This window comes from Lonchura striata, chromosome 7 (assembly GCF_050655825.1).
Source record: "Lonchura striata isolate lonStrDom1 chromosome 7, ASM5065582v1, whole genome shotgun sequence".
NCBI lineage: Eukaryota > Metazoa > Chordata > Aves > Passeriformes > Estrildidae > Lonchura > Lonchura striata.
The window spans coordinates 26,978,438-27,006,435 of NC_140709.1; the positions used below are offsets into that span (position 1 = coordinate 26,978,438).

The 27,998-nt window shown below is 37.6% G+C and overlaps 1 protein-coding gene across 1 annotated transcript; it reads left to right on the plus strand.

Moving 5' to 3' along the window:
* On the plus strand, nucleotides 1-27,985 carry MPP4 (MAGUK p55 scaffold protein 4). The gene is made up of 19 exons (XM_085584605.1): nucleotides 1-6,184; nucleotides 6,733-6,854; nucleotides 7,757-7,834; nucleotides 8,533-8,613; nucleotides 9,165-9,296; nucleotides 11,272-11,353; nucleotides 12,464-12,549; nucleotides 13,517-13,588; nucleotides 14,329-14,525; nucleotides 15,619-15,683; nucleotides 16,460-16,477; nucleotides 17,478-17,516; nucleotides 20,928-20,969; nucleotides 21,770-21,940; nucleotides 22,654-22,734; nucleotides 23,696-23,789; nucleotides 24,712-24,820; nucleotides 26,422-26,556; nucleotides 27,539-27,985. Exons 1-19 carry the CDS (start codon nucleotides 6,151-6,153, stop codon nucleotides 27,728-27,730), a joined length of 1,830 nt encoding a protein of 609 aa, XP_085440731.1. The 5' UTR covers nucleotides 1-6,150; the 3' UTR covers nucleotides 27,731-27,985.
* Nucleotides 27,986-27,998: the final 13 nt, after the last annotated feature.

Genomic DNA, 27,998 nt, shown 5'->3' on the forward strand with positions numbered 1-27,998 from the left:
CTGACTCAAAAAAATAAAAAAGGGAAAGGAAATGTAGGTTACAGAATGTTATAATAGCTCAAGTTATGTTAGACTCCATATATGATGCTTATCACATTTTGAAGTAGTGGTTATGGCTTGTATATTGGCATCTAAATGGAAAGAACCCATATGCCAAAACACAGTTTTGTTGAACAACAGCTGCAATGTAACAATTTTGATAATAAAGTAGAAGTAATTGGTCTTTTCAAAATTATTTCTAGTTTTATCAGAGAAGGGGAAAGAGTAATTCTGGAACGATGATATTTAAAACTACTGTTAAATTGCAACAGACTATAGTGATGAGAGACTATAGAGAATGGACTCCATGTTTTACAAACAGTTTAGTGTTGGCTCAGTCTTATTTTTAAAATTATACTGAATAATTCAAGGAGAGATGAGCAATAATATGAATGAAAGGGAAGCTCTAAAAAGATAACTTGAGAAGGGGGAAGACACAACTAGAGGTGAAGAGCATAGTTAAGGATAAGGCAGAATTCAAACACTTCATCTTGCACTAGATGCAGCCTTTCCATGCAATCACCTTCATGTGAAAAAAAATATAACTGAAGCCTAGAGGAGCAGAACTGCCCTTTAAGATGGGGCTATGCTGGACAGCTGAGTAAATCAATGGCAATTTTCATCTCTAGAAGATCTGAATTCAGGATTTATTTTGCCTTTTGTGGGAGCAAAACCATAAAAAACAGATTTGGGATTGGTTCTTTCTCATGTAACTGCTTTGAATTAGCATGTTTTGTATTTGGATATTTCAGAAGAAAGGATTTTAATATTATGCTTTGTTTCATATGAAGTCCTACATTGCTTTTGTGCCTTAAACCAAAAATGTAACTAGAAATGGGAAATTCTTCCATGTTATTTCTGCTTTTCAAGAACAAGGTGTAGCAACAAATATGTAGCAACTTTAATGGTGTAACTTCATTTACTGTGAATGGTGGAAAGCTGAGAACTACCAAACCCAAAGGATACGTCTGCCTTTACATACATAAACACAAAGAGAGGTATGTATACATACACATTCAATCTTTTAGAAAAAGTAGTGGTATCACGTATTTATTTAGCTTGGCTGAATTAGGGAAGCAGACAGTCTGGGCTAGATTATTTTTGGTTCTTCTGATATATAGCTCAGTTATTAGCTGAAGAGAATCCCAGGATTAAATGTGCTTCTGACAGAGATTCCACTTTACAGCTGATCTGGGCTGTGATGCGTTAGGAAATCAGTACAGACCAGCTTTGATTTGTGTATTGCTGTAACTAACAAAGAATTGAGTTAACCTGCAGGACTTTTCCAGCTGAATTGCTTCAGGGTAATTACTTTTTTCTGGTTTTTTTTTTTTTTCTTTTTTCTTTAATGGAGAGACAGGTATTTCCTGTGCTGCAGCAGAAATCCTGTAACCAGCCACAGAAGATCGACACTGGCTGCAGACAAACGCTAAGTGATGAGCACCCTATTGCCTGGGAAAGTTGATGAGAATAAGAAATTATTTAGGTGAGAGACAATGTAAAGTAGTTTTTTTATGCAAGAAAAGGGTTAAGGGGATTTGTTCTCCTCTCCCTGGTAATGAGTAGTTCTAAGGTTAGGTTTCTGCGGATTAGAAAGGAGAGGATGTCCACAGATTAGCTGGGGCAGTGAGGTTACTTGCTGTACTAACATCCAACAAATACTCTTTCCCTCTGGAAATTCTACATGAGCTGAACATGGCGTATTCTGTGGGATTTGCAGGTAAGAAAATTTGCACTGTACTAAAACCATTGTTCTGCAAGGATGCATTTCCCCTGTGTAAATATGAAATTAGTTTCCTCTCATAGCTATAGCAAAGCTACTTAAAACTCCTGATACCTGTTTAATTCTTCTTAGCTAAATATTAGAGGGGAGTAGGAGCTTGAAAGGGAATATTTTCTTCAATTCTAATCTTCACAAAACTACCTGTTTTTAGAAATAGTTTAGGAAAGTACCTGTTCTGGTATGTTGAGAGATAATGCAGAAAATTTTGTGACTGATACGAGACTGTAAAACAAATCCTTTTTTGAACAACCTAGCCATGGGACTTCTAAGTTGATTTAGTATCAATACAATGGTTGGTTGTTTTTTTAGGGGGCTTTTGGTTGTTTGTTTTCTGTAAGCCCAAGCTGTTGGCAGTAAACATCTGGAAGTAAAGCTGGCTGCCCCTCATGACTGCATCCAAGTGTTCTCTGAGTGCTGCTCTTTTAGGGAACGATGTTTTGGCAGTTCTCAGCCCATATAAAAAAGGCACTCACCCCACCACTGCTGCTCTAAGATTGTGCTTTGGAGGGAGGCAGAATGAACCATCACTGAATAGATCTGAATACAGAGAGTAACAGAATAAATTACCTTACATATACAGATCTCACAGAATGCCTGGTGTGAACATCATGTTTTTTCAATTGTTTTTTTTTTTGTTTGTTTTTAACTCTACTGCCTCTGACTTGCATTAAGAGGTTGTTGGGTAAGTGAGATAAGGATAAGTGGTTTCAAAGGCTTAAGTTGTGTCAATTTATTCCATTAATATTTAGAGTTGCTGCTTTAGCTAAAACACTTTAGTGTCTCAAAAGGTATACAAAAAACAAGATGGTTCTTTACACTGACTAGAAAAGAAGCTGTCAGACTTCAGTAATGACACTGGTCTAATTAAGCTTATTTATTGCAGAATAAAAAAGTCCTGAACAGGGCATGTGGTTTGAATTGCTGAATCTTTCCCACCATTTTTTGCCTGTTCAGTTTGTTGATTTAGAGTGTCTTATTTAGAGTGTCTTATTTGACAGTGTTTCCTGCCCTCAAGCTAATTTGCAGTCTTCAATATGCTAAATCATTAATTTTGGTAAATTTAAAGATAGAAGTAATTTTCCTTTTAAAAGGGTTCAAGTCTAACATATTAACTAAAGCAATGTATAAGAGCAGGGGGGTGATGTTCTGGATGTCAGATTTTCTGGTGTTGTCCCCTTTAGAGGCTTGACAAGATGCAAAATTGTCCACTTCAAGACAATTCTGAAACTGTATTAAAACATGGCTTAGGTTCCCTTGCAGCTCTAGCCTTGTATCAATAAGACCACCTTGTCTGTCTGACAATTAGAGTCAAGGAATTTTACACTTTGCTGCTGAAGGAGAAGCTCAGATTTGGGATAACTGATGTTTGCAGACTTGAGGTGACTGACTCATTTTGACTCAAATTCTGGCACACTCAGTGTGGATATCCAGTTCTTTCTCTAACAACAGGCAAAGAGAAATATCTTCTATTAATGAGCATCTGTAATTGCTTGCAATACACGTGAATGGGAAGGCCCTTATACTGCCTGGGAGATTAGTCCGGTAAGCCTTTTAGCAAGAATTTCCATCTAATTTATTTAGATTCCTGGATGAGGAGACCCTGAGCTCAGGCCTTACAGTCTACAAGATAAAAGTCTTAGGAAATGAAGGCACAGTAGTAATTCTGAGTTTATTTGAACTCTGACCTTTGCCCTTAAGCAAGCAATCCAGTAGGTCTCTTTCTAAAGAAGCAGCTCTTCTTCTCTTGTAGTGACTTTTTCAGCATCTTTTGCTACTGACAGCTTCTGAGACTAGGCTTCACAGTTGGAAACTGCTTTCCTTTTGTTGTTTGTAAATACAAAACATAATATATGACTGAGGTGAGCTGTGATGGTCACAACTTTGACAGATTTTGATGTTCAAATGCCATTTCTGTTAGTGTGAGCATAAACTCTGTGGTTTAAGATGACAGCAATGGATGGAAAGGTTACTGCATGTTTATTCCTAGAACTCTGATAGCTGTAGCTGAGGGTTTCACCCAACAAGGCAAGCGAAACCTTCAGTAACTTTCCGAGATTTTTGGGAAATCTGAGGTTCACCTTCAAGATAAACTGTGTCCAAAATTTCTAAACACACTCGAGTTGCTCCCGCATCTGTTCTCTATAGAAGCTGTACTGATACCAGAAGCTGCAATGCTCTATGGGGAAAAAATAATCCCTTTAAAATATTCAAGGGGCAATGATATTGTTTGTGTTTAACACAATCTGAGATATGTTATCATCGCCATAAATGTTGTTCTTTGTTTCCAAGTGCTTTGAATAGATTAAGAAACAGGTTTTCATGACTAGATTTATGTCCTGCTTTGTTAATTCCATCATTAGGCAGATCAACTAAGCTTAAAAACAGGGAAGGCAAATTCTTTAAGGAAAAGGCCTAAGACTATTGAAAAATATTAAATAATTGAAGATCAAACCTCAGTTGTACTGGGGAGGATCAAACTATATTTTTGTGAATCTTTGAAAGAAAAAATCGTAATTGTAAAAGCAGTCTTCAGGTTAGAATTTCAATAAGATGTACCATTGAGTATGCTGTAGAAGTAACTTGAAATGAATTGCCTAGACTCAGTAATAAAATGTTTGAGTCATAATCTCAAATTTATTATTTTTTCCTCCCTTAATTTCCACTGACTTTTGAAAGCAGTTTTATGATTTAACAGGAGAGCGAGGAAGCATGTTCTAAAAATAAGTATTAAATGCAGTAAAAGTGACAGTAATGCCTTCTGCTTTTGTAAGCAGATCACGATAATACTGTTCCTGCTTGTACCTTTGCTGTTTTCTGTCTACAGAGCAATCTACAGGAAAATGGTTGCCTTTTTACTTGATTAATCAAGGAGATAATCTACTGTGTATTTAGCAGAATTTGTTGTAACACATTCGCTGTGCCACACTGGGGTTCACTATTGGCCAAGGTGCTAAGATGTTTGATGTCAACTTAGACTACAACTATCTCTTGAGTGGCCAGTTGAAATATTTAATTCTTTAAGAGTAATCTGCAATACTGCTAATCATGACAATATCTTTACACTTGTATCAAGTGTGAAGTTAAATCATCTAGGATGTAATGAAGATTTTCAACTACTTAAGAGCTTTCATACATAGATTCTTGATGCTTTAGGGTATAAATGCAGTGTGTGGTGCTCCCTGGGGAATTTCCATACTACTTTGAGAAGAGTTCAGAGAATTCTCTGAAACAATCCTGTACTGCATTGTTTGCCATGAACAGCAGATTGAAGAACTTCTTCCAGTTTTAGTTTAAGAGAATGTTATAGGTTAGTGATAGGTTGTCGCAGAATTTTAAGGGAGGGAAGGAATTGGAAAGAAAATTTTAGAAGGCGCATATTTTATTTGTGGAAAGGTCATGCAACATGGATACATATTAATTAGTAGTGTTGTCTCCCTGCATTGCTTAAAAATGCTGATTTTAAAATCTACAGGAAAAAAAATAAGGTAGTATATCTGCTTTTTATAATTAAAGAAATCAGCAACACATCTTTAGATTAGCAAATAAATTTTTTGATTCCATCTCTATACGTGACAACCTATTATAAATTGCCTGAGAGAGGTGATGATACCAGAAAGGTAAGAAGTGGGTTTTTTTGTCTGGGCTTAGGATTTTGGGGTTTTAATTTACTATGAGGTAATAAGAGAAAAATCATGAAATCTCTGTGGAACAAATCCTTCAAAGACCTTAAATTCTAATAGTTATAGAGACAGGTATCCCTTTTTTCAAAATCATGCCTTTGCTCAATGAAAATTCAGTAGAAACTCCAGTCTTTCAGTTTTAATATTGTGTCAATATTCGAGAGGAATTAAATGTAGTTTTTCCTTGAATATTATTATTTTCCAAGCTATATGGATATAAAACAAGATTTAAGTCTTTAGAAAAAATTACGTCTTCTCATGGTAGCACATTTAAGAACCTGGAGAGCTAGAAGATGGACCAAACAGCTTTCTGTTTTAGATGACTTAATGAAGCAAGCAAATATCAATTCTATAAAGAGATTAAATTGCCATACTGCACTTGAGGTTTGTCTGTCGGCATCTTGGATGCTACTGGGTAGCTGAATTTACAGGTGAGACTCATGTTTATTTTTTACACCTGTGATGCACTTTAAATACAAATTATTGCACACCCCTTTCTTTGTTTTAAATTCTGCTTTCTTAACAATACCTGTCAGTATTCTGATATGAGGGTGTTCTTTTCCCTAGCTCATCATCTGTCTTTGTGAAACCAACTTGGTGTGAATGCAGTATTCAAAGTGGGTGGGATCTCCTTGAATAAAGGAGAAGATGGAGGTGCCAACAGTCAGCAGTAAAGATAATGGTAACTTTCACATATCTTTTTCAGTTTTCTTTCTCTTTTCAGAAAGTTGTATTCCTTGATCTCTGTGACTCTTCTTCCATGAGTCATGAGAGAGATGAATGTGTCTGAAGTATTACTACTGTACAATTGGAATGATTCTTGATGTTCAGTGGTGGCTTGCAGTTAACTTAAGAGAGTATCAGAATAGTTAACATTTGTTTCTGGTTTATAAAGCCAAGGAGTTTTTTGTTGTTTCACCTCTTCTTGGTAGGAGGTATGAACTTGAACCCAGACTGTGACATGTGAGATTGCCTGCATGGTTTTCTCACAGGTCAGTTGCAAATTGCTAGCATTGACCTAACCCTGCTGGCTAATAACATGGTAAAATAGCTCTTATGCAACAGAGTTGATTCCAGGAAAAAAAGCAAGGCAGACAGGAAATGTCTGTGCATTTTTTAGAAGTACAAATTGAGGAAAGGTGCATTTCAAAGGTCTGGGTCAGTGTTTGGCTTTGGTTGGTTTTCTCTTTGAACTGAAGTGTCTTGCGCTTTTCTGTTTCTTGGGCTCAGGTGTATCTCATGTTCTGACTCTAGCGCTGCAAGAGCTCAGTTTGCTCTGTAAGAGAGATGTCAATGGCGTTGGTACGCTCTATGACCTGCTCAGATCTCGCTGGCTGCAAGCACTGCTAAAGGTAAGGTACCACAGAGCTGGGAAACCAAAGGTCACCTACAGAACAATCTCTAGGGAATAGCTACTTGATTTTGCCATATGAGGACAATAAATGCTTATTTATGCTAAGTGGTGATAGTCCTGATGTCAGTTCTAACATCAGCAGTCACAGTAGACAAAACCATTTATGCTTTAAAGGAAAATAAAGTGTTCTCTTCCATAATGTCCTAGACATTTAGGCTCTTCTACTTTACCTGTCTGTATTAAAGCCAGGGGAGAGACACTAAACACATCATTGCTCAGTTGTCTTTTCTGTTCTTAAATTTCAGTATGGCTATGCATCCCACTTCTTGGCCTGTGACACACTGTTTTATTTTGCATCCCATTCATCCGATGTGTAATTGGAAGATATTATATTGTTAGAGAACAGAGTTTTGATGGGTGTTTCTATCTTGAGAAGAATTTTATCTCTGAGACAAATTCTGTAAAAATTCTGCTTTTCTTTAAGAAGGATTTTTTAAAGTCTTTGATTTTTAAAGAGGAGCTTTTACTGGATAAGAATGCTCATAAGGGCCTGTTAAATGCAGCAATTATGCCTTCAAATAGAGGAAGGAAACAGGCTGCAAATCATAGAATTGACTATCAGGCTATTTACCTGTGTAGACCGCTTTTCTTCTAGGAAAATTCAAAACTACAGTATTAACTGGTTAGTTACCTGATAATATGGAAAGACATTGAGTTCAAGACTCAATTCCAGATGTGCCAGATATTAAGAATTTAGATTACAGACTCTGCGGCTCTAATTGGACTCAGAAGTTTCCAGAAATAATGTTGTCCATTGCCTGTCATGTATGTATCTATATGATCATGTGAACTGGTCAATGTCATCATTGCCTTGTTTTGTCTGTCATGGCATGGCAACAGATTTATGAATGCCTTCAACACTATCTCGGAAAAAGACCAGATCCTGTCACGCTGCAGGCACGCGCATTGAGTCGTGAGGTGAGATGTATGCACAGCTTATTGCTTTACTTATCCATACCAAATGAACGGACTCTGCTGCAGTTAAGTGTTCTGGTATTTATTCTATGTCTCAGGTCTAAGTACAGTATATAAACTTGAAACTCTCCTTGCACATTTGAAAAACTACTCAACAGCCCTTACTGTGGGGGAGGGGAGGGGCATGAGAAGTGGGCACAGCTGTGGTTGCTGGACTACGCAAATCCTGGCCAGTGTAATGAACACAAATGTTAATTGTTTAATCACTGACCATGTTTTTTTCTTCCCATGTAACTCTGTGGTTGAGTTCTATGGCTGCAATCAAGCAGACTGACACGAGGATATTGAAAAGCTTTTTACATTTTCCTAATTATAATAGCTGAATTCTAAATCTTTTAATTCGTGGGAGAGTTAATGACGAAGTAGAGAAACTGAGACTGGTGATGAAATTGGTTGAGAGATGGAAGCAAAAACTGATTTAGAGTACATGGCACTGTGCCTGAACTAAATTAAGCCTGGCTGAGTGTAGTGCAGCTGTGGTCATATTGTCCAGTTCTACAGCAAACCATATGGACATCCTCTGACTGACATAACATGGAGGGGCTTTACACTGTCTGCATTTCTTTACATTCAGTGTAGAGCTTTCTAAATGAACTGTCTTCTAGAATCCATTTCTGTGCTTTCTTTTTCACATTTATCAGGTAGTCGAGTTACTTCATCAAGCCCCTCAGTCAGGAGAGATCAAAGAGCTAAGACGACTACTGCGTTCTCCACACTTCAAGGCAAGTCCTGCATAAGGATAGAAAAAGTTTGCTCATGGAGTTCTCTGCAGTGGGAGTGGAAATGGATGGGCAGCTGTTCACAAGAATTGGTAAAGGAGCCAGAGGAGACATAGCTTACTAACAATGAACTAACCTGATCATGAGATCAAATGTGGACTGTGTATCTGAAGTACCTGCAGTGGGCTGCATTTTACTTAAGGCTGTGTTTGAAAGATGTTTCTTACAAAGTTCTAAATTATGGGCAGTTAATGCAGATATATATTAAATTTTCCCTGAAATTGCAGAATCTGCATTCTCGATCCAAGAGCTCCAAATAGAAATATTTCATCTTTTGAAGGTTTTCCACAATAAAAAGAGGAGCTGTTCTTAAAACCTTCATGGTTTGATTTTCTTGGTGGAAAGAAGAAGATGTCAGTATGTGCAAGGGATCTGTGTTCACAAAGGAACATACTCAGTTATTTCTCTTTTCTGACTAGTCGCTATTTAAAGTTCTGCTTTTGTATGATCTTTGCTTATGGGCTGGTTGGTTTGCTTGTTTCCATTTGTAACAGGCCTTGCTATCTGCTCATGATACTGTGGCCCAGAAGGATTTTGAACCAACCCTTCCACCACTGCCAGACAACATACCTGAAAATGAAGAAGCTATGAGGATTGTCTGCTTAGTGAAAAACAACCAACCTCTGGTGAGGGACCTTCCTTGTGTCTGTCAAATTTTTTTAACTTAGAAAGAATTAATAATGCATTGGATGCATATTGGTTTCTTCCCAGGGATGCCATGGGGATTATGTGCATTCTTGTCCAGATTTTACAGAATCACAAGAACTGCTGAGGTTGGGAAGGACCTGAGAGGACCATCTAGCCATGCATAGTGTGGGTATAGGTTGTTCAGTGCCTTGTCTGCTTAGGGTTTGAACATTTGACAGATGTATTTTCATTATATGAGATAAAACCAAACTGGATTGAGAGTTATTCCCATGGCTGAAACAAAGGAAGGGAGGAGAGTTCTTTAGTAATCATTTGTACCTATAAGCAGCAAACATTGCATAGCTTAGCTAATCTGTTTTAGGAAAAGATAGCTGTAATATTGGGTATAAAAAAGATTTCTTATTGTCAGTCAATTAGGTTATTTTAGTGTGATGGAAGTTGAAGACATTGAAGGACTTAGTATTAATACATTATGGCCCTGGAAACTACAGGCTTGTCAGTCCCACTTCAGTGCCTGGTAAAGTTACGGAGATTATTTTGGGAGGTATTGAAAAACCCCTAAGGGGCAATGCAATCATTGGTCACAGCCAGCAAGGCTTCCTGAGGGGAAGGTCCTGTTTATCAAACCTGATTTCCTTTTATGACAAGGTAACCCAGCTAGCTGATCAGGGGAAGCCAATTGATGTAATTCTTTTGGAATTCAGGAAAGCTTTCAATACTGTCTTCTCAGAGTATCCTTCTGGACAAAATGTCCAGCACACAGCTGGATTAACACATTATGGGATGGGTGAGCAAATGGCACATGTGTTGGGCAAAAAGGGCTATACTGACTGGTGTTACATCAGACTGGGGGCTTGTCACTAGTGGGGTTCTTTAGGGCTTCATCCTTGGTTGTGTGTTGTTCAAGAGCTTCATAAATGACCTAGACACAGGACTGGAAAGGGTTCTTAGGAAGTTCATAGAAAGTACAAAACTGGGAGCAGCTGTTGACTCCCTTGAGGGCAGAGAGGCCCTGCAGAGAGACTTCAATAAAGGAGTGGACTGGGCAATCACCAACCATGTGAAGTTCCACAAGGGAAAATGCTGTATTCTTCGCTTGGGATGGGGCAACCTTGGACCTATGGACAGACTGGGAAATGAGGTGCTAGAAAACAGTGCCCTGGAAAGAGACCTGGGGGTCTAGGTCAATGGCAAGTTGAACATGAGCCAGCAGTGCCCTGGCAGCCAGGAGGGCCAAGCGTGTCCTGCGGGGCATCAGGCACAGCATCACATCTGAGCAAGGGAGGGGATTGCTCTGCTGTGCTCTGCACTGGGGCAGCCTCACCTCAAGTACCATGATATAGGAAAGATGTTACAGTATTGGAGAGTGTCCAAAGGAGGGCCATGACGATAGTGAACAGCCTTGAGGAGAAGCCGTGTGAGGAGTGGCTGAGGTCACTTGTTCTGTTCAGCCTGGAGGAGACCTCACTGCAGTCACAACTTCCTTGTGAGGGGAAGAAGAGGGGCAGGCACTGATCTCTTCCTTCTGGTGACCAGTGACAGGAACAGAGGGAATGGCCTGAAGTTGGGTCAGGGGAGGTTTTAGATTGGATATTAGAAAAAGGGTCTTCACCCAGAGGGTGGCTGGGCACTGGAACTGGCTCCCCAGGGAAGTGGTCTCAGTACCAAGCCTGACAGAGTTCAGGAAGCATTTGAACAATGCTGTCAGGTACAGAGTGTGACTATTGGGGATGGTTCTGTGCAGGGCCAGGAGTTGCACTCAGTGATCCTTGTAGTCCCTTCCAACTCAGCTTATTCCATGATTCTGTGGCTATTGCTAGATCCATGCTGTGGTAAAAAGGCTGTATCCCTCAATGCCTTTTTGTCGTGTGAAGATCAGACTTGTGGTATGGAAGGAAACTTACTGGGCTCCTTTGGTGATCAGTGTGTTTTTTCTTTGTTCTTACCTGCCAGGGTGCTACCATTAAACGCCATGAGATAACAGGTGACATAACGGTTGCCCGTGTGATCCATGGTGGGCTGGCAGACAGAAGTGGTACGTGGAATTTGAAACAAAGTGATACATAAAACTGAACTTGAAATAAGATATTTGAAGTAAGATAATACCTTAGCTTCTACAGTTAATCTTCCATTATAGAGCAATATGATGTGCACATGGGACAGTACTGTAAGCAGTGATGCATTGCAGTGACTTTCATTCTGACTTCATAGATTTTCAGATGAATTTGCTGTTTTAGACTGAGTTGACAAAGAAATCCAGTTTTCATTATGTGTTCTTGGCACCAATACCTGGATATCCCAAATTGCGGTGTAGTATGAAATGCAGAACATTCCCTAATGGAGAAATGGTAAACACTGGTGATTCTAGAAGATAATGGAATATGTAATAATTAAGGAATATGTAATAATACTTTTTGGCACTACTCTACTAAACACCTTGCTTAGCACTAGTAGCTAAGCAATCTTGCAAGGAGTTTGCTTGGAAATGTTACTACTTTGTCATCCTAGAATTGAATGTGATCCATGTCCCTTAGGAAATGTAATGTAATTAAAATGTAAAGCATAAGAATAAAATTCAACTGGAATTATTTTAAAATAGTTCCTTTTAGTATTTTCTGGCCTTTGTATAATGAAGATAACCCAATTTGCAGAAAATAGCTGATTAAGTTCCTAGTTTGACAAATATTTCTATTGAGTTAAAGGAACATGGAAAACAATATTGTGAAGACTTTACTATAAAGGACAGAGAGGAGTACCAGGACCTCCCACTGCACATGGGGATTTTAGGGATTTGATTCCAAGTCTTATTGTCTGTTAATACAGGATAGGTTAATAATTTACTTTGGGAAATGGAGCAATATTAAAATGCTTATGCTAATTTTAAGGCAAATCATCAGTAGATTGTAAAGATGTCATATGGAGGAGTGGGAAGGATTAAGAAAGCTGAAGCATGCAAGCTCCTTGTGACCCACAGCAGTCCCATCCAGGGGCGGTGCAGACTGAATCCAAGATGCTTTCCTCCATCCATGGTGCAGGAAAAATTTAATGTTGTCTTAATTTCTGTGTGACCCTGCCTTGCCTATCCAAGATAAATCATGCTGTGATAAAACTCCTGCTGTTGTTTTCATATCTGTTTTCATGGTAGGGTTGCTGTATGCTGGAGACAAATTGGTGGAAGTAAATGGAGTTCCTGTTGAGGGTCTTGAACCTGAGCAAGTCATTAATATTCTGGTATTTAATATTTTTAAAATGTTTTCTACTTTGCACCTTAATTTTACACACTCTTGTACATGAGAAAGCCTGATATTTTTAACAGAAAATTCAGATGGTTTCCTTAGTGTGAATGAAGTTCCCAACTGCACATGAAATCAGAATATATGAAAGCAGAATTAAATCTAACTTCTGTTCTGGGCAGAAATAAACTTAACTGTGACCATTCCATCTGCAGCTTCTGGGGAAAATACTAATTTATTCAGCCTTCACTGATTCATAACTTTTCTCGAAATGCCACTCAGAAATATTCACAAGAAAGTGGTAGAAGGCTGCTATTCTAATAAGAGGCTGTGTTACTAAATGTGCTAAAGCAGAGTGAATGAGTGTGTAAGCTACACACCTTACCTTGCAAGAAAAGGGCAGTGTAATAACTGTTATCAAAATTCTCATTAAGAAATCTGCTGAGATGTCTCTGTTTTGTCATTTTGCACACAAATTTTCAAGGTTCTTGACTGTTAATTGCCAGCCAGTGAGGTATTACCATGTGTAATCATACCAAGTCTATATGCAATTGCTATGGTTATACCATTTCTAGGTATAAGAAATACAAACTCTATTGGAATGCTTAATTACTAAATTATGTTTCTCCCCCCTTATATAACCCAACTAACCAAACTCTGCTGCTAATTTAAATAAGATTTCAGTAGAAAAGTTTGGTATGAATCAATACTGAAATGACACATGCTTACAATGAAACATAGGTTGCATTAAATTAAAAATATTTAGCAAAATTTTGATGTTTCATTCTTTAGTTTTCTTTTGGAAAAAATACAGTATTGTCACATTGACTCCATCTACGTGAATTCTGTCTGTAACACAAACATTGCAGTATCCTCAAAGCCATGCTGTGTCAAGCTTATCTTGCCAATGTTTGATTACTTGTGTTGAATACCAACCATATTTTAATTCTTTTCTAATCATTTAGGCCCTGTCTCAGGGGACAATTATGTTCAAATTAATTCCAGTTTCTGATCGGCCTGTCAGCAACCAAACAACAGTAAGAAACATTTTTCTTTTCCCAGGCTGGTAGCAGTAGTGCCCAATTGTGTGATACAAAGACATGGTGTTACCTTGTTACCACAAGGTGCCTGGAAGTTTATTGCAATCCCAAAAATGTTACCTTGTGTCACCCTGATTCTTAAGACTTCCTAAAGCCTTCTGAGTTTACATTCCTTTGGAGAACTTTCCCAAACAATTTCTGTAAACAACATATTGTTTACTTTCTTTTATGGGGGTGGAGAACACTTGATGTACTGGTGGTTTGTCCAATGTCTTTGGAGAGGTGGCCCATTCACTCTCCAATCCAATGTCACCTTTGGGAAAGTATAAAAGACAGAGTCAGATAATAAACCTTCTTTACCTTGCAAATAGCAGGTGGCTCACGTCGTGCTTTCACGTGTCCTACAGCGACATCCTGGCCTTTATGGCTGCCTCTCAGCTGACATCAATATGTTGTTGCTGAAGCAATAAAAACACTAAGTAGAAATGTAACTGTGCAATAAAGGCACTTTCTGAGTGATCTACAATTTGAAGGCCAGTTCTTTTCATAATGTATGAGACAAATGGATTTTTTTTCTGATTTAATGAACAGAGGGTTTAAGGCTTGATCTGGTTTTTAAAACTTTACTTCATAATTAGACTGAAGTTGCAGCAATATAAGGCCCTGTGATTGTAAAGCACATGTTGTATCCATTGTAAACTTGGCTTCTGCTCACTGTTGTATATTTTATTTACTAGCTGTATGTGCGAGCAATGACAGATTACTGGCCCCTGCAAGATCCTGCCATACCATGTGCTGATGCAGGTTTGCCTTTTAAGAGGGGTGAAATACTCCAGATTGTGGACCAGAATGATGCTTTCTGGTGGCAGGCCAGGAAAGTTTCAGATCTCAGTGCCTGTGCTGGACTCATACCCTCAAATCATCTTCTTAAAAGGTAAAAAAAATAATCATTTTCCTGATTTCTGGTTCAAAAATCAGCCAGTTATTTAACATTTTTGTAAGTTTTGTAGTAGTATGATTCAGAGAGACATCTGACAAACATCTTTCCTCTTTCTGATATCTGACTTCTTGCTATTTTCCCTGCAAGAGCACCTGTGTGAGAAGAAACTTTTGAAAGCACCTGTATAATCTCAAATTGCCATGTAGGAAATTTGCAGCATTTGTCCAGTCTCCATGCTGGTTGCTGAGACATCTATTGGAGTGTAGCAGTTGAAAGATGTGTGGAAATTGAGGGCCCTGACTACTAAATGACCATCATCTATGATGGAAAAAAAAAACAAACCAAGGGGAAGAACGGGATACTAAAAGCATAGTATCTTTTTAAAGATGTCCTGTGATGCATGAGTGACCTCTTCAGCTTTAGTCAAAACTGAGTAGGCCAGATTGGAAGAATGCAGAAAAAAAACAAGCACTCAAGAAACAACAAGGATCTCTTGCCTATTATTTTCTGCATAAACAGACCGTTATTTTTACACTACATGCATTCAGAACCAGAGTATTTACACTGCTGTAGCAAACTTCAATCTGATTCTTTAACCACATGTCTTGTGGTACCCCCAGGATAACGTAAGGTCATGAAATAGCACATAATAAAGTTCACTTTGTAATAAATATAAACCTACCTGCAGTCTTTATAATGCAACGTGAAATCAAACTGGGTTGTGGCTCAGGCTGCAAATGGCTCTGTGCAGTAATGGAGGCAGTAGTACTACTACCCCTACCAGCAGCACACTCTTCTTCTTCCAGGAGTCTGTGGTACAGTATGGCTTATCTTCCTGTACTTTTATATAAATACTTAGTACTTCTGAGCTGCTGATTTGGAACTTTGAATACTTCTGATAGCACATTGGTTTTATTTCAGGTTTTTTGCAGTGGGCTAAAACACTGCAAAAAAATGTTTCAGTTCTTGCTGTCTTCTCTCAGTTCAGTACTGATCAATCTTACATGTAAGCAGTCAATCTGACTGGAGCATAATGTGCTTGTGGACTGTTTTGTTTTTTAAGTATGATAAATTTATTTCTATGTAGGAAGCAGCGAGAATTCTGGTGGTGTCAGCCCTTCCAGCCCCACCTGTGTCTCAAATCATCAATGTGTGAGTGAAAAGTTACTTGAGTGATACAGCAGGAAAGAAAGATCTTGTCTCTGTTTTGGGGATACTGAAATAAAAGCTTATACAATTCAGCTTAATTCAAAGACAATGTTTCTGGAGCCATATTGTAACCTTCAACTGTGTTAACTATCACCTGAAAAAAAAATACTTACTGATAATTATACCTGGAGTACTGATGGTGGAGATGGTTGTCTCCAGTGTACTTGAGATCTGACTATAAGAGAAGCTGTGAGTTCAACTTCTTCTAAAATCTCTAAGTTCTAGGACCTCACGAGGCCAGCCAGTTCTCTCTAGGAAAATTGGCTGTAAGTTTTGAAGTGACAATTGTACTGGCCTGGATTTCTGGGGACACAGATACCAACTCTGCCACTGAGAAGTGCCATGTTTGGAATGTTTCTTTGCCATCAAAGCTATTAAGAAAATAATATAACTTATTTTCTTGAGGTCTAAGATAAGATATGCTGGCCTTGAATTTATTCATGATAATAATCCAGAAATATTATCTTCTGCCAGCTATAATTTTCTGTATATATGCAATTTTTCCCAGAAAAAGAATGTTCTGTTTCTTCTGTCCCCATTTTCTTTCTATAGTTCTTTATGCAAATATAAAATTTTTATGTCATGATAAATCCCAGGGGGCATGTGTTTCATTCCCTAGGATTCTTCTTGCGCTGATTGCATTGCTTGCTAGAGCTGAGGCTCTCTTTCACCATAATTTTATTGCATTTTAACTGCTTCAATGGATATGCTGTGAGCAGTAAGCACTGTGGAAGAAGGTAGGAAATCACATCTGGACAGCATTGCATTTCTGTACCTGGAACCAATGACACATAGTTTTACAGGCTTTTAAAAAAGGTGTCAGAAATTAGGCATTTTGATAAATACATGTGGAAGAAGCCCAAGTTCTTGGCATTTTGTATGCTTAACATAATTGAAATCCAGCCTTTTTTCACCTAGTAGATGCATGCATTGTCTTAAAGTTGAAACCTTAGCTGTGCATTATCTGTCAGGGAAATGACAGTTTTGATGGGTTCTTTGAGAAAAGAAAGACAAAAGTTCCTCTTTCTCTTTTCTTCTCCATCTTTCTCTCCTGCAGCAGCTCCAAGAGAGTATTTCATTAATGGATACATATGGGCAGAATGTGATTGACAGATATTCTGACAATTGCCCTGTAACTGGAAAATAGCTACTGCTGGGCCTATCTGGAAGGGTGTGCAAGAACAAAACAAAAACAGTGTTGTATTGTGAGCCTGTGAGATTGCCCAAGCTCATGTGATCGCATTTCTGGGAAATAAATTGATATAGTCTGGGGATTGAGAAAGAGTTGAATTTATATTTTCCTTTTCTTCCTTGTAACAGTAATAAAAAAATAAGAAGCAAAATACTTTCCTTGAGTGTAGCATGTTGGAAAGATATTTAAAAGCTATAAGACAGAAAATTATATTCCCTCATGGTAATACTTAATAAACAGATATCTACTGGATAAACAGATTGACAAGCATGCTAAACCTTTCATTATTTCAAGAGGAGAATTCAAATAAGATGTATTTGTCTCTGCCTTCAGAGCACTCAAGAGTTTTTGCTCACTGTAATACAAAGAACATCACTAAATTTGAGTTAACAGTTAAAATCCTTAAAGATGTCTAAAAATTATTTGAGCTTCATGTATCTTGTTTCTGATGTCTGAGTTCAGTCTTGTAAGATCTGTAAGGGTGTTTTTCCTCTCTAGTGTTTTTCTGATTCAGATGAATTTTTTTCCCTTGTGTTGATCTGTAGAGGATGACATGCAGATTGACGAAAAGTGTGTGGAAACAGGTAACTGAATTCACTTGAGATAATTTTATTTGCTTCAAGGCAGTAGCTAGTTTAAAGCCTCATTTCCTAGATAAAACTACTCATTCTCCTAGTGAACTTAATGGTAGAAAATTCTGGTTTTCATACTCTGGAAATCTCGCCTTGTATTATTGTATTAAAATGAGCTGTTTGCAGTTCCAGTGTCCAGTGCTTACAGTCAAGTGTTTTTGACCAAATACAGTCAAATGTTTTTGACAAAAATATTTGCTTGAATGAGATCCAACTGCTTGATTCAGGTGTTGGATTGTGGCTGTAAAGTTACCATACTTTTTTGCCAATTGCATATTTAATGCCACAGATTGTTGTGGTCTTGGGGAACCCACACAATTCCTTGTCAAGAAATTCCTGATCTTGGGAGAAGAAGGAGCAAGAATAGATTTTTACTTCTGAACACTGAGTTGTAAAGATTGGTAGCTTGAGTTGCTCCCTAAAACAGTGCAGTTCATTATTTCTTCTCCAAGATAATTCAGAAGCTCTCATGGAGAGATGTCATCTTGTAGGACTGTGTGAAGAGACGAAGCAGTTAATTCAAGTATGGTGAGCTGTATTTTGCCATCTCAAGGTAGGGGGAGCTGGGGAAAGTGTATGTGAGACAGACCGACAGAAGCTGGAAAACTGATTTCTGATTCTGATATTCATTAGAAGAAAAATAATTAAATTTTGAATTTATTTTAATATCTTTGCTATCTGGATTACTATACAAGATGAAGAAACATTTGAGTCAGGTAAGCACCTCTGACCTAATTCTAAATTCCTTGCTATTGTTCTGCTGTGAGAAGTGTGTCCAGAGACAAGCATCTTAGAAACAAGCAAGTGGCAAAAACCAAAATGCCACTTTAGCTTCAGAAGCCATTCTAGCTTGAAAAGCTACTATGTAAAATCCTGTTGCTTTAAGTATTCCTCTTAGTAGTAAGGTTTCAGTCCTCTTATCCCACGAGTGTGAATGTTTCTTCTCGTGCATCAGTAGCAGATCGATTTATCCAACCCTCATCAGCTGTACCCATGCAAGCTGTGACAGCAGGGGCTACACTGATGTCAGCAGATAATTGGATTACCTTCAGTAATGTGGAGGCCTGAATCCCCAGTGCCTGTAGGAGTTGGTGTGGTAAAGAGGAAAGCTGCTTCTGGATTCCTGATTGTGGGCATGGCTGACATACAGGAAAGAAAAATGCTTATAAAATTAATTATTTATGTATAAAAATACAATCAATAAGTATTTTTTTTTCTGACCAAGCTGATATGGGGGGTTTTGTTTTTTTCATTTAGGAAGCATCTGCTTATTTACAGCACATTGAGAGTTCTGCAAAACTTAAGTCTTGTAAAATAAATAATTTCTCTCCTAAAATAAAACTACTGCTAAACTTCTCATTTGAAGTATTTGGTCATCTTGTGGAGAAGAATGTCATTTTACCTTACATTTGCTCTTCTCCACAAGGTCTCTTTCTCACCTTCTTCTCTTATCACAAGCATTTATTCTCTTCAACCTCTCAAGCAATGCCCAATGCTTTTAAGGCATAACCAGTAGGTCTGCAGGGCAATCTTTTGTTTTCAGGGTAGGATGTTTCTGATAGCTGCACTTGGGCATTACTGTGCAAATCCTGCGCAGTGCTGAGTCAGCTGTCTGCTGTATCCACATAGAGGAATAAAGGTGCAAATATTTGCTATCCTACATTCCACTTTAAACAGTAGTTGCAGATTTTCAGCACTACCATATTGAAATAGATGCTGCAGTTCTTGCATTCTTTGGGAACTAAGAATTCATGCATATTTTAGATTTAATGTCCCTAGTATTGGTTTTCTACATTCCCTAAATGTGTTGGCCAATGCTGGTTAGGGTTTTTGTTAGATCATAGTATAGACTGTCTTCTCAAAACTAATTGTTTTATATCTGTCTCTATCTGAATCTGCAGAGGAGCTTAAAGAAGGTAACACTAACATATTTCTCTGTATCCTGTAGCAGTAATCTAATAGAATTTATCTATGTTTATGCTTCAGCAGGATCTACCACTCTTCTTGCAATACCTGGTAGCTGAATTGCTTGTTCCCTGTAGGATTCTACATTGCACTCCACACCACAGAAGACAGGGTAGATAAAGCAGAAATATTTAAACATGTTTGAATGACGACTTGGGAGACTCGAAGATAGATGGGCATGTATCAACTTAACATCACTCTGAAAGTTGCCCTGAATGAGGAGTTTTGTGCCAAGGAGTTTTTCCCATAATCATTAACTAGTTGTTAGTACATACAGAAATGTAGGAATAAAACTGTATTGTAAAGGTACAAGTAATGAAGAGTGTATAGATGTGAAAGGGCAATTAACATGAATCTAATTTTGTTTCAATACTTCCATGCTTATGAGATAAGTGTAAATCAAAGAGTGCTAAAAGCATTTCAAAGCTTTGCAAATGAAAATAATGTTTTTCCTTGGAACAAATATTGCTTTTAAAGACATGCTTATGTCTTCTGTATCTCATTCTTGCCTTAACAAGGCCTAAACAAAGGGAATGCACAGCTTGGATAACTACATGTGTGATTAGAGGAAAATAACGAGTACTTTTTGAAAAGAAAGCTAAACACTGGCACAATTTTTTCCTTGGTTATTTGTTTTCAAATCACCTTTCTCAAACAGTTTCTATACTTTCTGAACATTGATTTATTGGAAAATTGGTATGTTTGAGTCTTATATGAGAGATTTAATTAAAAAAAATACAGAGCTTTAGAATTCTGAATAGTGTAGCTATTAGGATAGCTTCATGATGAACAGCATGAGAATGAATGAGGAGAAAAAGAATTGGAGGAAACAGGTTAGGCTCACATGTTGGAGCACAGATATCACTGATCCAATGAAGAAAAAGAAGTAATAAAATGAGGTCTTCATTTTGCCTGAAAGATCTGAGCAGACACAAGTTGCATTTTCCAAATATGCTATGGGGCAGAAACTGAGTTACAAATTTTTTGTTTCTAGTTTTGAGCTACTGACTGTTATTATTTTAATTGAAGACTTATTGTAAGATTGATTTCACCTGAAAAGCTTAAATTATGTGGATGTTTTTTCACTAATTTCAATTTCAAAACATTGTCTGGCATGTAGATAAACTGGGAATGGAACAAATAGAATGTAAAGTTTCAAATTTAATTTAGGGAATACCAAGACTATGTTTATATTTTCTTACAATAACCCTTTTGAATTGGTCATTGGTCATGTGAAATATTTTTGATATTATAGAGTATCATGCTTTTTAAATTAGGCATCATACTTACACATATTTACTGAAACTAATTTTTCCCTTTGGATCAGCAATATTTGTTTGCCATTGAGCTTTTAAGCTTTCTCTTTTATTTAATGAGTATTTGTTCTTTGTATTCTAGAAGAGGAAGAATTTGGTGAATTTGGTCAACGAGTCTTTATTGGTATGCAATGACTAAAGATAAGTAAAATGTTTGGGGCTTGATCTAGCTTAAGTGCTTGAATTCAGTTCAATAGAAAGCTTTTTTCTTATATCACCTAAAGTCTCACTAAATGGAATACAACTTACTCTGTTTTCCAAACGTCAGGATGTCTCTTACTAATAATGCTTAGTCTCTCCATTTAAGTCTTTCTTCCTGTTAGGTTTCTACAGAGGCTTGGCAACTATATAAACTTGACTTAATTATTAATTTTTCTCAAAAGTAATGTCTGTCATCCACTGAGAATAATCATGAGGGTTTTCATTTGAAATGTGCATCTATATGTGAAGTTTTCAGAGTTGGATGGTCAAGTGGAGAAACAAACCTACCTCTGTGGTTATTAAACCATAGTGACCTTTAAAATACATGTTCTGGAGGCTGGAGCAAATGTTTTAGACTTGCCTCATGAGAGTGAACCACCTACACTATCAAAAAGGTTGACCTGTTCCCAGAGGGATGCCTCAGGTAGTCAGAAACTTCTCCTCCAGCTTGTTTTGGAGAATCTTTCACAAGTCTTGAATTCTAGGCTAATTTTCATGTGACTTTCAATGGGATTTTACCTACTCAGTAGCTGTCATCTAGTGCTCAGAGATTCTACCAAGCTGTCATATCAAGTGCAGCAATGAAATTCACTAACCTTCACCTTGCAAAAACCTCAGAAAAAGTAGTATGTTGTGTGGCTTAGAAAGAGGCCCTCTGGGCTAAAGAGCTAGTTGCCTGCATGCCAGATGTATTTTCCAGTACTGTGCCTTTGCCCCACCCAGCTGGATTCCGCAGAAGCATGCGGCTGTGTCGCAGGAAGGCCCGGCTCAACCAGCAGTCCTGCTACTCCCGCTGCCCCAGCAGCTGCTACAGCACCCTGGCAGCTCCCTACGAAGAGGTGGTCAGGTACCAGCGGCACCCAACAGACCGGCACAGACTAATTATCCTTGTGGGTAAGAGCTTAATGACCTTCGCAGGCAAATTTCAGCAAGGGTTTCCTGCTGCTGATTGCAGTGCTGTTGGTGTAGACAGCTCTCAAAGCAACACTTCAAGAATTATTGTAATTTGACCCCATTTTTTGGGTTAAAGTTTAATGCAGGTATCATCTTCTTTGCTTGAGATAGTGTTAAAAAATAGTAACAATAAAGTCCTTAGAAGGAGGTGGTTACAAATGGTGGTTGATAATGGATTTTGTTAGGGAAGTGGTTCACTTTTATATTCAGCTGGGACTGAAAGTTATGAGAAAATACTGGTATCTCAATAGAAAACATCTTTACATGATGGCATTTCTATAACCAGTGTTAAATGCATAGATACGACAATAATAAGAATACTTAATTCCAGACTAGACAATCTCAATCATGGACAGTATGGAAAGATGCCTTTAATATAATGCTTGTTTTAGGACATACTGTATTAAGTGGGCTTCAGGCTCTCAAGGAGACTTTAATTGTAGTGACTGAAGGAAAGATACTGTTCTACACTGTTCTATGGTCATGATAAAGCAAACTGAGTAAAGGCAAATCCACTGTCCTTTCTAAGTCTGGAAGTATTTGATTTTTTTTTTCTTTTAAAATAGTACCACTGAGTTGCCTCCTGGGTATGGCTACATTGCTGGGGAGTGATTTGTACCCTGTTAATATTAGCTGCTCTTCCAACTTTCCAGGTCCTGCAGGAGTTGGTGTGAATGAGCTACGGCGAAGGCTAATCACAAGTAACCCACGAGAGTTTCAAAGTGCCACACCTCGTATGTAATGCTTTTCCTCTTTCCTCCCCTACCCCAATTCAAACATGAACAGGAAATTCCAAGTACCATCCTCTTGCCTTTGTGTATTTATACACTCTTTGCTCTATGGCTGTTTCTTCAGCTCTACTGAAAGCCAGTACTCTTTGCTTTCATAAGGGTTAGTTTAAAATACTATCTATCTCATTTTGGCAAATCAGACAAAGGTATGTTCAAGTTCCAGCTTCTGAATCCATTAAAAGCTTTATGGAGATGAAAAGTTATCTTCATGATTTGGCTAAATTTTGGTGTTTGCTTTCCCTAGATTTAAAAAAAAAGAATGTTTCTTGGAGATACTTCAAGTTCTTGGGGTTTAAGTGCTCAGGTATGAGAATGAAGACAACAGAAGTTGGTGCTTAATAGGCTTTGCAGCTTTCCTTATTAGCCTCCTAGTCTCAGATGAGACTTATGCAGCTTAACTTCTGACGTAACACCTGAAATTAGTTCTAACTGTACTTATTTGGTTCTTGTAATTTAGATAACCCAACTGGAAATTATGTATCTGAAGCTAGCTGAAAATTCAGGACTTAGTGCTTAAGGTCCCAGATAAGGGGAAGGTGCAAGTGTGGGAAACTTGTGGGATTTTTCTGAATGAACTTTAAAAAAAAATCTGCCTCTGAAGAGTAAAGAGTTGTGCAACAAGTTCCAAGGCAGTTCCTGATTGCTTTGAATCACAACTATTTGGATTAAACTACTCTTCCATTCCAAGAAATACAGTTCTGCTTTGATAACTTTCAATGACTTGTCACTGGGAAACCATTACAGTATATGGGGCTTTTGCTCTGGATTAACAAATGGAAATAACTCATATTATTATTTATGAAAATACTGATTGGTAGTTGTTCTTGAAGTTCTCATTTTCACTTATAAAGTTACGATAATTGAGTTGCAGCTAGTTTTGTGTGTGTGTTATATCATCCTTCAGACACCACTCGTGTTCAGAAAAGTTATGAAATGAATGGTCGTGAATACCACTACATATCGAAGGAAACTTTTGAAAACATGGTGTATAGCCACAGGTGAGTAGGAGAGATGAGTTACATTTTTATTGCCTAAAATGCAACATGAGCCTAGTACAGTTTTGTAGTTAGTCCTAAGTCTGGGCTCCTCCACTCTTACTGTATATGTGTGGTGTAAATTTGGGTCAAACTACTTGAGACTGTTTGTTCAAAGACTCTGTTTGTGCAGTTGCAAATAGCTCCTCCACAATTAATCTCAGAGTCCTTCTAAAAGGAAGTGGGCTGTCTAGTCCTGAGCTCATTAGATGTGCTTGTAAATTATGAGTTTAACTCTGGAAACCAGACTGCTTTTGAAAATTTAGCAGTAAATCATACCTGATCCTGACCTACAACTCCATTGCAGGATCTCTGCAGTGATAACACACAAGTAGTTGAACTGTAAGGGCTAAATATTCAAAAGTATCTTCTCCTTTCTATGCATCAATAATCTCTCTAAGACAGACCAGCTCAGCACAGAATCACAGAATAATGAGGTTGGAAGAGACTTCTAAGATCATCAAGTCCAACCTATGCCCTAACACCACAACTAGACTATAGCACCAAGTGCCAAATCCAGTCTTTTTTTAAACATATCCAGAGATACAGAAGCAACACTCATTGAACTGTACCAAGTGCTATGAGATCTTCAGACTTAAGGAGTTATTTGTAGTATGTAATTGACAAGCATTGATGAGTAAAATCACAACCTCTAAACACAAAATTCATAAAACCATGATGAGTAAAGAATGCCTGTTTTGGAGATTAATTGTAATGGTTTTTGTGCCTAGTGTAGCAGGGAAGAGACAAGGTGAACAGTATTCAGTAGGTTTTATGATCATTCAGTCCTGATCACTGGATTATATTTGAAGATTTCATTTTTAAATTGAACCTTTTTGAAACTCAAATGCTCTTTCATTTTCCTTCTTCCTCACCACTGTTGCAGAATGCTGGAATATGGGGAGTACAAAGGGTACCTGTATGGTACCAGTATTGATGCAGTGCGAACAGTCCTTGATGCAGGGAAGATCTGTGTAATAGATTTAGAACCACAGGTGAGTGGTAAAGGGGCAGGGAATCTTCTGGAAGGAAAAATAATTTTCTCTACATTCTTGAGCCATTGAACAGTGTTAGTTGCTTTGTCTTCTTTTTCACTTTACCTCATGCTGCTTATTAATAATAGATTATTCTTTTCACGTGTCTTAGGGGGTGGTGGTGGTACTACAGTGACAAGTATATTGAGACAGTGCATTTTTTACCAAGCCAGCAGCTGCATTATCAGGATGGTATGGAAATGAGTTTTCATACTTACTTAAAGTAAGGATTAGTCTTTCACGTGGACACCTGTTGCATTGGATTACTTCCTTCTCCAAGCCCTACTATTGAGAGTTCTTCTGTTAGCAATCTCAGAACACCCTTTGGTAAAAAGCAGCAACACTTAAAGTAATCAAGCAAAAGCTGAAAATTTTAGTGTGCCTGTGTGTCTGCATTTCTCTCCAGAAGTTACATCTCTTAGTAACCTGTTTCTTCACTTAGATACTATTGATTTTTATTTTCCTTCTATTTTTGATTGAATTTGCTGATGAAGATAAGGCTTATAAAAGCCTGATACTTAGATACTTAGAGCTGTGTCTAGTTAAACCTTGCTAACCTTCTTTGAATTTCTTGCATATTTAGTACTTAGGAGCTGTTTGAGCTATGCCATTTAAACATCTCCTCTAACTGAATGTAAAGAGTGACTCCATAACTCAGTAATTTTTGGATATTTCCCTCTAATTATGCAGAGCCAATGTGTCCAAGCCTTAGGCTGGCAGTGCCTTGTGCTGCTTAAAACAGAAACTAAGTTACAAGATTTGTGGGGTACTACTCAAAAATTGAAACTGCTGTAAGGGGTACATGAGGTCACACTTTAGTCTTCATATCTAAAACTGTCTTTGGGTTTCTTCTTTTACATTTTTAAGCAAAGGGGCAAAAGAAGGATGTTGTGGCATGGGGAGTGTAATCTTGCCACTTGGACAGATGTGCCACTATGATTTTTTTTAGGGTATGAGTTTAAAGGACAAGGTTTAGAAAGGGTATTAAGTAAGACCAGTGAGGTAGCAAAACTATTGCTGTGCTGCATACATTATTTTAGATCTGGTGGTTTGACCAAGTTTACATGCTACGATTTTCTTTAGTTTTTCTTTTTTTTTTTCATTCCCTCCACTACTCTGCAGTAATTTAAAAATACTTATTAGAGTTAGGAAATGCTACACAGTAAAGGATTTCTGAAAGCAGGCTATTTTATTCCAGCATGGAACAATAAAGAGGTACTTGTTCCAAAAGTAGCTCCCTCAGAGTCAAAAAAGAACAGGTCTCAAATGCATCTTTTATGTGGTTGATTGTAGAGATCTGTTAATGACACTGTTCTATCACTCCATGGTTTTGAAAGCATCTCCTAATGATGCTACCAAGCAGAATTAAGTAATTGTATGCTACAGTAGCTTAACAATGTCTGCTCCAGGGATTATTACTGAGATGTTTTTCAATTAAGTGTTCCTGAAAAAAGTGTCTCCTAGGTCTAGGGATCACAGTATGTTGTAAACAACTGGATTTTTATGGGCGTAAAACTGGGATGAATACACTTGAAATACTTCATTTTACTCTTCATTTGTAGGGTATACAAATAGCCCGGACCCATGAGTTAAAGCCCTACATTATATTCATCAAGCCACCCAGCATAGGCTGCATGAGGCAGACTCGTAAAAATGCCAGGATCATTACGGATTATTATGTGAACATGAAGTTCAAGGTGAGATTTGGGAATAAAAGAGATTGAGTTTATTAATTTGAGATTCTGTTACTAGAACATAATGCATTCTACTATGCTACACTCAACTCTTTAAAAAACATTACTGTGTCTTTAGGATCAAATCTAATTATTGTCTTTTTTCTGTGGATTTTGTTGGGATTTCTTTTCCGCTTACAGACTGGCTTTGAAGCATAAGAATTGTAATTTGTAACCAAGGGGGCCGAGGCACTTTGTTTCAAAATGTCTTTAAAGGAGAAGCTATTTTGCATATTTTTGTTTTATTTAGCTGCCTTGTGTCAATATTCTAGTCAACACATATATTTACTGTTTGCACTGAAATACTTGGAATGTGCTTTGTTCAGTAGCATTATTTTTTTCACAGTTATAAGAATGTATTATTATTTCATGTATGCTTAATACCACTATCAATCCTATACTAAGTTCTGTAGATAAAACACAGATCCTGCTTGTAGGAAATGCATCTCTTATATTTAGAATATATACAGCACTTTGACACAATCATTTCCATGCAAATTATCATCAAATTTAGCATCTTAACATTTTTGAGACCTAAGTTTATAACTATGTGGAAATTACTCATGATTGCTATGACAGAAAGTAACATGGACTCTGGGGAAATAAACTAAAATTTGGAATAAGAACAAAATCATTAGTAGATTTACCTTCCAGTCCCTAACATTCTCTGCCAGCACTTTATCATTAGAGTAACTTTTTTAGGGCAAATGGAGCATTCTGGGACACCAGGTACTTCCTTGGGAAGCATATGGCAGGCAGCTCAGTTTTTGAGACTTGGAAATGACTGTAGCAGAGGTACTTTATTATAGCAACTGTAAATGAAATAAAGCAGACTGATATTATCTATTCACCTCTTGTTTATGTAGCCCAAGGTGTTTTGCAGATGCTGTGCAGGTATGTTTCTCTACACAACACTGAAGTTTTATGGACTTACTCTGTCTCACAGGAAGAAGATTTACAGGAAATGGAAGAATCAGCTAAGAAAATGGAAGCTCAGTTTGGTCAGTTCTTTGATCATGTGATTGTGAATGACAATTTACAAGAAGCATCTGCACAGCTGCTGTCTGCAGTACATCGTGCACAGGATGAGCCCCAGTGGGTCCCTGCAGTATGGATATGCTCAGACAATCAGCCCTAATTCTAAACAGCAGGCAGCTTCAGAAAGATTACAGCTTATGTTTTACTTCAAGAATAATCCTAATGTCAGGATTGCAAGAATTTATCTTTGTATGTGAGGGATTTGGAAGAGGATTAGGAAAGAAGCTCCAACAGGAGATATAATCATACTATATTCTGTGTAGCTCTTGAGCATTTTATGTTACTTTTGTACAAAAAGAAGGGAAATACTGTGAGTACTCAATTACAAGAATAAAGAAAAATCTATTTTGTTGCATGTATTTGTGTTA

Coding starts and splice junctions, on each gene's coding strand:
- MPP4 (XM_085584605.1), top strand. CDS start 6,151: ATGGAGGTGCCAACAGTCAGCAGTAAAGATAATG. Junction 23,790..24,711: donor AACATGGTGTATAGCCACAG/GTGAGTAGGAGA, acceptor CCACTGTTGCAG/AATGCTGGAATATGGGGAGT. Junction 26,557..27,538: donor ATGTGAACATGAAGTTCAAG/GTGAGATTTGGG, acceptor TCTGTCTCACAG/GAAGAAGATTTACAGGAAAT.